The sequence below is a fragment of the Oncorhynchus mykiss genome, chromosome 17 (assembly GCF_013265735.2).
Source record: "Oncorhynchus mykiss isolate Arlee chromosome 17, USDA_OmykA_1.1, whole genome shotgun sequence".
NCBI classification, from domain to species: domain Eukaryota; kingdom Metazoa; phylum Chordata; class Actinopteri; order Salmoniformes; family Salmonidae; genus Oncorhynchus; species Oncorhynchus mykiss.
In genome coordinates, this window is record NC_048581.1 from 33,290,239 (window position 1) to 33,301,246 (window position 11,008).

An 11,008-nucleotide genomic window follows, 5' to 3' on the forward strand; every position below is an offset into this window, starting at 1 on the left:
TCTGCAAAATCACCGGATGTTTTGGAACTACTGAACATAATGCGCCAATGTAAACTCAGATTTTTGGATATAAAATATGAACTTTTTCGAACAAAACATACATGTATTGTGTAACATGAAGTCATATGAGTGTCATCTGATGAAGATCAAAGGTTAGTGATACATTTTCTCTCTATTTCTGCTTTTTGTGACTCTTCTCTTTGGCTGGAAAAATGGCTGGGTTTTTCTGCGACTTGGCTCTGACCTAACATAATCGTTTGGGGTGCTTTTGTCGTAAAGCCTTTTTGAAATCGGACACTGTGGCTGGATTTACAACAAGTGTATCTTCAAAACGGTGTAAAATACTTGTATGTTTGAGGAATTTTAATTATGGGATTTCTGTTTTGAATTTGGCGACCTGCAGTTTCACTGGCTGTTGACGGGGTGGGACGCTAGCGATAAAGTCGGGCAGGAACTCAGTCATAAAGTAGGGGACGTTTCGGAACCGACAATCAGTCCAACACCGTCAGTGGTCGACCATCACCCACAGGTGTCTACCGCATCCTCGCCGTTAGCTGGACATGAGCGATTGGCCGTCATTCCCAGATTCATGTATAATCTTGTTTGTCAGTGGCAAGCCATCGCTGAATCCTTTCTATCGGTTTTAGGATTAACACTTTTGACTGCCCATTAATTTCATTTTTATTATTCTGCCATTTTAAGTCATGCACGTCGCCCCTCCGTTCTTGACTTTTCCTAAAGAAGTATATATAACACACTGTCGATGTTAGAATCGTATTATCACAAACAGAACTGGAGTGAATGGTTATTCCCCATTGGCCCTCCTTTTCCCGACAGTTGAAAGTGCAGTGCCCAGCTGATAGTCACCCCAATAATTGCCTCGGAGCTAAACCTGAACTATACCGGAACTAATTTCACACATATGAAAACAGATTAAATACATGAAGTAAAGTATGATTAGGTGTAAAAGGGTATGAATGGGTTGATGAGCAAGAGAAAGATGCATAATTATGTAACCGCCAATTGTGAATGAAGAACAGGATGGGCCATTCTATTGTAGTGATCTGTTCTAATTATAATCTACAAAATGACATGTACCCTATATCAGGGTTGGCAAGGGGAGCTATGTCACCATGGACAATTTCTTTACTCTACTGTCATTGGCAGGCACCATGAACAAAGTGCAGTGGGAGATCCCTCCCTCTGTGCAAAATAAGGCACTTGCACAGCCATTGTACTCCACAATATGGCTGAAGAATGACAAGACGACGGGGACACAACAAAGCGAGAACTGAAGACTATTATGCATTACAACCAAACAAAGGTGCGGTGCATTCGGAAAGTATTCAGACCACTTGACTTTTTCCACATTTTGTTACGTTACAGACGTTCTAAAATTGATTAAATTGTTTGTTCCCTCATCAATCTACACACAATACCCCATAATGACAAAGCAAAAACATATTTTTATAAACTTTAATACAGTACCAGTCAAAAGTTTGGACACACCTACTCATTCATGGGTTTTTCTTAATGTTTACTATTTTCTACATTGTAGAATAACCATAATTTCCATTTTACCAAATATGGCTATCTTCTACCACCCCTACCTTGTCACAACAAAACTGATGGGCTCAAAAGCATTAAGAAGGAAAGACATTCCACAAATTAACTTTTAACGTGGCACACCTGTTAATTGAAATGCATTCAAACTGACTACCTCACAAAGCTGGTTGATAGAATGCCAAGAGTGTGCAATACTGTCATCAAGGCAAAGGGTGGCTACTTTGAAGAATCTCAAATATATATATTTTTTGGTTACTACATTACTCCATATGTGTTATTTCATAGTTTTGATGTCTTCACTGTTATTCTACAATGTAGAAAATAGTAAAAATAAAGAAACTTTGTTGAAGCACCTTTGGCAGCAATTACAGCATCGAGTCTGCTTGGGTATGACGCTACAAGCTAGGCACACTTGTATTTGGGGAGTTCCTCACATTCTTTTCTCCAGCTCTGTCAGGTTGGATGGGGAGCGTCGCTGCACAGCTATTATTAGGTCTCTCCGGAGATGTTCGATTGGGTTCAAGTCCGGGCCTCTCAAGGACATTCAGAAATTTGAACCAAAGCCACTCCTGAATTATCTTGGCTGTGTGCTTAGGGTTGTTGTCCTGTTAGAAGGTGAATCTTCGCACCAATCTGATGTTCTGAGCGCTCTGGAGCAGGTTTTCAACAAGAATCTCTCTGCATTTTGCTAAGTTCATCTTTCCCACGATCCTGACTAATCTCCCCGCCGCTGAAAAACATCCCCACAGTATGATGCTGCCACCATGCTTCACCGTAGGAATGGTGCCAGGTTTCCTCCAGACGTGACGCTTGGCATTTGGGCCAAATAGTTTCTATTTTTTTTGCAGATAGATTGTAGCTTCCATCAATTGTACGTCAGTGCATAATTTCCAATCCCCCATATAATTTTTGAAAATATACACATACACACACACTACATATTTTTTTTATATACATTTTTCCTTTATTACCCTACTACCCCTCCCACAATTGGTGCAAACTAGTGAACAACAACACTCACCTGTTTTTCCATCTTATACATATTATATACATTTTATGGCCAGTCTATTTTACAATATTTCTATTTTGTTTGTTTTTACTCCAGTCCTTCCTCTACCCTCAACCTCTTCCATCTATTTCTGATGCCCATTTTATTTGCCATATCTCTCAAACTGTGCTCTTTAAAAAAAAGTTCTCAACCTATATTCGTTTTACGGGCACAGTATGTTTTACATTGGTTATCTTGTTATTAGTCGCAACCTTCAGCTCCATTCAAAACCTCCCATCCATCTCTTAACACCATCCTTATTGGATTTCAATTTGCCATATATTTTTCAACCGCGCTGTGATGTTTCATGAAAGTCCTGAACCTTTCTATTCTCATTGTTTCTACCGATTGTAAATATTTTTTTTGCTAAAAGTATTATTATATTATTAAATCGATTGACTGTGACTTTTCAGATCGCACAGTAGTGCTATCTGCAGGGTTAGCTCCAGGTAAATATTGCAAATCTTCAGCCATTCCTGGATCTATGACCAAAAACAAGCTACATATGGACAGTACCAAAACAAATGATCTAATGATTCTGCCTTTTCACAGCAAAATCTGCAGAGCTGGGAAAGTTCTATCCGCCATATAAATAACATTCAACATTGCAAGAATGTTGAATAATAATTTAAATTGAAAAATATATGTTTTGAATCCGGCCTCATTTTGCGTATCAGTTCATAAACCATGTGCCATGGAAAAATCTCTTCCCATCTACTTCGCAGTCTATATGGCAATTTTTTGGTCATTAAATGAAACTGGTATACTTTTTTCTTTATCACTATTTTCTTTAACCAATTATGGTCTTTAATGTAGGGCCGACAGACAAGTTACTTACTCTTTCCCCTTTCCTCTTACATTTTTGTGGTAATGCTGCAATTAGTTGGTTGTAATTTTGGGTCAAGCAGAAATTGACATATGCTTTTGTTAGCTGCATGTATGAATAAAAACATGAGCTGGCGAACACCCAGAAAAAAGTATGTATGACATAACTCTACCAGTCGTATTTATGATATAATTTACGAAGATTTACTTTTTTTTTTTAAATTAAAAACTAAGTGAGAGGTCTCTAATGCTTTAATATTTATTCATTTGTCATTCGAATTCATATTCATTATATAAATAGGCCCGTTTTTATTATTTTCTGGCTTGCCGTTCCAAATAAAATGGAATATTTTTTCTCTCTCCATTTTAACACAAAAAAAACTGTTCACTAGGTGTAGGCAAGACCATAAACAAATAGGTAAACTGGGACATGACTAAAGAGTTAATCAGGGTGATTTTTCCACAAATAGAAAGGTATTTGCCTTTCCATGGTAGCATTACCTTATCTATTTTTGCAAACTTTCTATAAAAATGTATTGGAGGGATGGAGGCCACTGTGTTCTTGGGGACCTTCAATGCGGCAGACATTTTTTGGTACCCCGTCCCCAGATCTGTGCCTCGACACAATGCTGTCTCTGAGCTCTACGGACAATTAATTCAATCTAATTTCTTGGTTTTTGCTTATATAGACAGGTGTGTGTGTACCTTTCCAAATCATGTCCAATCAATTGAATTTACCACAGGTGGACTCCAATCAAGTTGTAGAAACATCTCAAGGACGATCAACGGAAACAGGATGCACCTGAACTGAATTGAGTCTCATAGCAAAGGGTTTGAATACTTATGTCAATAAGGTATCTTTATATTTTTAATACATTTGCAAAAATGTCTAGAATTTTAAAATATATATATTTTAGAATAAGGCTGTAATGTAACAAAATGTGGAAAAAGTCAAGAGGTCTGAATACTTTCCGACTGCACTGTACGTCAGTGTGCCAAGCAAGTGAAAGTTACGAAGATTTGTGCCATTGCGTGAAGACACACACAATGTGAGCATGAGCTGACAATAATTATCTATTTTTGACTGCTGTCATAGACACATTCATTATAATGCCATTATTGCTTTTGTTATGATTTTTCACTATTTATCAAGGCCACTTGGTGCTTATAATGATGTTTAGGCTACTGATGTTTTCATCATCTGACCACACGTCTTGCTGACCGTGTGTCTTGGTGGTTGGCTATTAATTTTGTCATTATAAACAGAAGCTGTTACTGTGTTCGAACACATATCCTTTCTGTTTCACTGTTGTAACAGTGGCAATCCACGAATAAAATTGATTTAACACTTGAATTTGGGTGTTTTCTGTTTTTACATATAGCATACAGTTTATTTGGGTGTTTTCTGTTATAAACTAATGAAAATGTTTAATTTGAAATAAAATAACAATTATATTCTAATGTTACCCAAGGCCTTCATAAACACAACCAAATAATATTTGTTTGCGATAGCATATATGAAATATATAAATTACACTGTTAGAACGTTGCAGTCAGAATGACTCCTCATTAGCATGAAGGGGTGTCCCTCGAGGCCCAGCGGTTCTAGTGTTAAGAGTGAGAGGTTGTTAGGGTGTGTGGCACAGTGGTCCACTAAGCACACATGGCCAATAACTGCATGGGATCAAATCTTGCCCCCGCCACCACTTTCCTCATAAATGTACTATGGACTACAGAGCTCTATTATCCCTACATTATCCCTATTATCCCTACAAAAAAAAGGGAGGTGGTGGGGGAGGGAAAGAGAATCTGGACTCCTCAGTAATAGGGAATACCCCGTTCTCTCAGTTTTTTTGTCCTATAACTAAAATATCCTAGCATATGGAAAGTAGCATATCGTAGTAACAGCTACATTTACTAAGACTAATATTTAATTAATTTAACAATTTAATAAGCATCAAGTCATTGTATTGTGAGTAACACTGATTCTGCTTTGTTTCAAGTAGTGGTGTACAGTACTTAAGTAAAATTACTTTAAAGTACTAATGAAGTTTTTTTTTTGGGGGGGGGGGGGGGGGGGGGGGGGGTGTCTGTACTTGTTGGCCCATGTTTCATGAGCTGAAATAAAAAATTCCAGAGATGTTCCATACAAAGTGTTGTGCACAAATTTGTTTACATCCCTGTCAGTGAGCATATCTCCTTTGCCAAGATAATCCATCCACCTGACAGGTGAGAAGCTGATTAAACAAGCATGATCATTACACAGGTGCACCTTGTGCTGGGGACAATTGGCATGCCGACTGCAGGAATGTTCACCAGAGCTGTTGCCATAGAATTGAATGTTAATTTCTCTACCATAAACTGGCTCCAATGTCGCTTTAAAGAATTTAGCAGTACGTCCAGCCAGCCTTCAGGGCTACTTTCAGAATTCGCTACAATACTTTCATATTCTTGTTCATACAGTGCATGCGAAAAGTATTCAAACCCCTTGACTTTTTTCACATTTTGTTACGTTACAGTCTTATTCTAAAATGTATGAAATGCATGTTTTTCTTCATCAATCTACACACAATACCCCATAATGACCAAGCGAAAACAGGTTTTTAGAAATGTTTGCTAATTAAAAATAAAATATACTTTATTCACATAAGTATTCAGACCCTTTGCTATGAGACTCGAAATTGAGCTATGGTGCATCCTGTTTCCATTGATCATCCTTTAGATGTTTCTACAACTTCATTGGAGTCCTCCTGTGGTAAATTCAATTGATTGGACATGATTTGGAAAGGCACACACCTGTCTATATAAGGTCCCACAGTTGACCAGTTCATGTCAGAACAAAAATGTCTGCAGCATTGAAGGTCCCCAAGAACACAGTGGCCTCCATCATTCTTAAATGGAAGATGTTTGGAACCACCAATAATCTTCCCTAGAGCTGGCCGCCCAGCCAAACTGAGCAATCGGGTTAGTAGGGCCTTGGTCAGGGAGGTGAGCAAGATCCTGATGGTCATTCTGAGAGAACACAAGAGTTCCTCTGTGGAGATGGGAGTACCTTCCGGAAAGACAATCATCTCTGCAGCACTCCACCAATCAGGCCTTTTAAGGAGTTTGCCAAAAGGCAGGATCAAGGGAAAGATGAACAGAGCAAAGTACAGATAGATCCCTGATGAAAACCTGTTCCAGAGGGCTCAGGACCTCAGAATGGGGTGAAGGTTCACCTTCCAACAGGACAACAACCCTAAGCACACAGCCAAGTCTCTGAATGTCCTTGAGTGGCACAGCCTGAGCCTGGACTTGAATCCAATCGAATATTTATGGAGAGACCTGAAATTAGCTGTGTAGCGATGCTCCCCATCCAACCTGACAAGAGCTTGAGAGTATCTGCAGAAAAGAATGAGAGAAACTTCCCAAATACAGGTGTGCCAAGCTTGTAGGGTCATACCCAAGAAGACTCGAGGCTGTAATCGCTGCCAAAGGTGCTTCAACAGAGTACTGAGTAAGGGGTCTGAATACTGGGCTCCCGAGTGGCGCAGCGTTCTAAGGCACTGCATCTCAGGGCTAGAGGTGTCACTACAGACACCCTGGTTGGAATCCAGGCTGGATCACAACCGGTCGTGATTGGGAGTCCCATAGGGCGGTGCACAATTGGCCCAGCGTCGTCATTGTAAAAAATAAATTTGTTCTTAACTGACTTAGCTAAGGTTAAATAAAAAAAATGTAAAATGTGATGTTTTTTTTAAATACATTTGCTAAATTTTATAAAAACATTTTTGCTTTGTCATTATGGGGTACTGTGTGTAGATTGAGGAGAGAAAGATTCTAAAATTGATTAAATTGTTTAACATAAAATGTGGGGAAAAAATCAAGGGGTCTGAATATTTTCCAAATGCACTGTATAGGCCTACTCTTATTAATTATTATATTAAGAATAGGCATATGTTATTATAAGATTATGTATTATATATTCTTATAATAGTATAATTCATATGATACCATATTCATACTATTACACATTTTTAAATGTTTGATTCCTGTTTTCAATATTACGATTATGTTGCTGCAAAAACAAATGTTTAAGAGTCTTAACTTTTAAATAGTCCTAACTGGAGAGGATAAATAACTAATTCAATATGTTAACATCTAATAATAATGTGTAACTCACTTTCAGTGTTTACTTACTTTCGTCCTTCCATTTATTTTGTAGTTTCCCAGTTTACCATTACAGTGTCGGACCAAGTCGTCCATGCGACTCATGAGAAAGGCTATCTTCTCGCAACCAGGCTCTCTTCCTTCAGTCCAAGTTATTTTGTCTCCTCGTATATCTTTAGTGGAGTCGCTTCTTTGACTAACCAACTGTCCGTCAGTAAATTTACCAGTCTTGTGGAGGGCTCTCACATCTTCCAAAATACTCAGTCCAGTCTCTTCTCCAAGGAAATTGTCAACAACACAGATGCCGTGCTTATTCATACATGGAACGATATAGTTCATAGCCAGTTTTTCCGGGGGGGACATCGTTTGTCCGTTGGTCTTATAGCTGAGCTTAATTCCTTCCCCAGTCTGCTTGCTGTCAGACACACTACCCGAGCGAGTTGCCGAAGTGATCAAATATTTCATTCTTTCGCCATCTGCAGGCGGATTTGAACGTCCAGTGTTTGTGGTGCTCTGAGAAGCTGTGTCATTCTGTTGCTCGGTGCTTTTCTTTTTGAACCGCTTGCCTTGCCCTCCTTTGCCAGTCCGTGCGGGCTGTTGTGTTGATTCGGGCTGCGGCTGACACTGAGGTTTTTCGGCCTCTTTGCAAAACTGCTTGTGCTTCTTCCAGTCCGATTTCTGGTGTTCTTTACTACAGTAGAACGAGTTCCGACATCGTCCACATTTAAGCAGGTTTTCCATCTTTCCACAAAGCTCACAATACTGCTGGTCCCTGTCCAAATCGGTCACGACGGCGCTTTCCTTCGCGCTCTCCGTCTCCATGCTTAAGGCAGAACGAGCACCCCTTTAAACCTAGCTCCTTTGACGCGCTGCTACCGTGTAAGTTTTGGAAGACTCCCAAAACAATACAAAACGAAATTGGAGAGCGGCGGCATCCCAGTTAAATTATTTAATCACGTGGTGAATTTCCCTCCTTTTGGGTTTGGTAATAGATAAAATACTGTTTGAGCACGACAACCAATTGCCTGACTCTCGTTTGCAGTGTGTCGTTCTGGTCGAGTCGCATGGCGCCGACGCACCGTACCCCACCCCCTCCCCCCTCAACTTCACTCCACACGTAGTCCAAAGTAACCCAACCCCTGACGTCAGCATAACGAGGGCAGGGCCAACGGCTGAGGGGGCCAAGGCCCGTTCAAAGGTAGAAACAAAGCGTGCCGTTTTTTCCAATTCGCCGTTGTTTTTGTCATTCAGATCGTTATTAAGCTATAAGCACTCATTATTTTATATTTTCAGTTTCAGTTAAAGTGGTTGTTTACATCAGCATGTTATGTTTACTTATTATAAATGTGTTACTAAATTATGAATGTGTTATGAAGTCCTTAGGTATACATTTCATGATTTGATGTCCCCAATGTTCTTTTCATAATTAAATAGAAAGAGTTTTGACCCGCAATGAAGCTTTGTTAATTTGCAATATGAAATTAGCCTATTTTGGACACTCATCCATATATGCTGTCATTCATCAAAAGTACTTTTATACTAGGATGAAGAGTGACAATAACCTAACATTAAAACAACTATATATTCAGAGTTGATTTTAAACATATGATGCAACGTTATAAATATAATATCATAATAATCATAAAATCAGAAATATATCTCCTATATCATAAACCAGAAATACCTGGACTGTAATGATAATAAACAGATAATAGACTACCCATTGATGTTTGACTCATTCACTGAAAACAGATACTGACGAAAGGTCGTGTTCCTTTACCCACAAATTCCTCGACACCAGCAGCATATAATAAATGAGGATTAATATTAAACCGAGTTGAACACCTGCTTGGTAAATACTGGCACTCTTACAGGAACTGTTGGAGCGGCTGCACGTACACAGTTGGCTTCAGTCCTTTTAGAGAGGAGGACCTCATATAACACTCGACCTTCACCTCTCCTGAAGAGGAAGACATGAATGTGTTTCATTGTAAAATCAAGGAAGACCAACCTGCAACCTTACTGTCTCCAGGGTTATAATAAACCGTGAATTGGAAGTGTATCATTGCTAAAGTCAAAATTATAATGCTCAACTTTGGAATAAAAGGGTGTTGGAGCATTTAAAAAGTTGAGCATGCAATTCAAATAAAATATGGTTCAAATATCAACAACAACAACAATATTTGGATAGGGATAATACCCATTATGCTGTATAATCAGAGGGATAAAAATGTAGTATAAAACGACAACAGCACAAATCGCCAAGTAGAAACATTTGGTAACACTTTCTATGAGGCACACATACCTTAAAATTGCATAATGCCTTATGATATACTTATTGTAAATTATAACACTATAAAGTGTTACCAAGTTTCTTCTAGGCACTAGACTAGGGCCAACTCAGCCACCACATGAAGTGTGCCAAGGCACTGATTATGACATGCCACCCTTGGATATGACATAAAAATCACCCAAATATTATTATTTCCCATTGCTATCTTAGAGAGAGGTAGAGAATTGGTCTGGGACAGACATATTGTCTGCCATGTTTTTGAAGGGAACATTAGGGGCTTTTTCCAACTGCTTTTTACTGTAGTTATCTTGAAGTTAATTTTAGATTACAGTCCCGAGGGAATTGCTTTTCCATCTAAGCTGACTTGACCACTGGCCCTTTCCCAACAATTCAAGCTTTCTTTAAAACAAATATAGTTTTGATCAACTTTTCTAAATTAATCGACAGCCCAACATTGTGGCGGTTATCTCACAGCAAAGAAAGTGTAGATGTTGTTAAATAACACACGGTGTTAGCTACCTCTGTGTAGTGTGGAACAAAATAGACACTTTTTAGTGTTACATTTAACACTATTAGTGTTAGCTTTCAGGGAGTTTCAGTAACTGTAAAGAATTGATAATCAACACTAATACAGTTGACTACTTTTGAACACTGTAGAGTTTTAACTTTAATTATACATTGTAAAACCTAAAGGTTAAGATGTTATGTTCTCCCACAGGGAAAGTCTTTATAGTGGTTGTTGTTTGCACAGTAACCATTAACATCTCTCAGTGGCTACATCTGGGGCGTAATTATCCCTGATATGAAAAGTGCTTTGATAAGGTCTGTCTGAGTAACAGTTGGCTTGCTGGAACTTTTCCTGCTAACGCTATCTTAGATAAGCTAAGAAGGGAGGCTATCTTCACAACAACTTTTAGTAACTTTCTATGTCAGGCACATGCATTTATTATGCTTTATGATAGGCCTACCCTTGTAGTTCATTATGACACTTGCTGTAAACTGTCATAACAACTCTTAAGTAGTTATAACATCCTTATAATACACTCTCTCGCCTCTGAATTCTGAAATACCCCGTTATACAGTACCAGTCAAAAGTTTGGAAACACCTACTCATTCAAGGGTTTTTC

At 38.7% G+C, this 11,008-nt stretch overlaps 1 protein-coding gene across 1 annotated transcript in view; it reads right to left on the reverse strand.

The window, feature by feature from the left end:
• egln1 (egl nine 1-like protein) overlaps positions 1 to 8,573 on the reverse strand; it is a 34,372-nt gene extending 25,799 nt beyond the window's left edge. Inside the window, 1 exon segment of the mRNA NM_001281330.1 lies at positions 7,619 to 8,573. Within this exon segment, the coding sequence (NP_001268259.1) occupies positions 7,619 to 8,410 (792 nt within the window). The 5' untranslated portion in view covers positions 8,411 to 8,573.
• Positions 8,574 to 11,008: the final 2,435 nt, after the last annotated feature.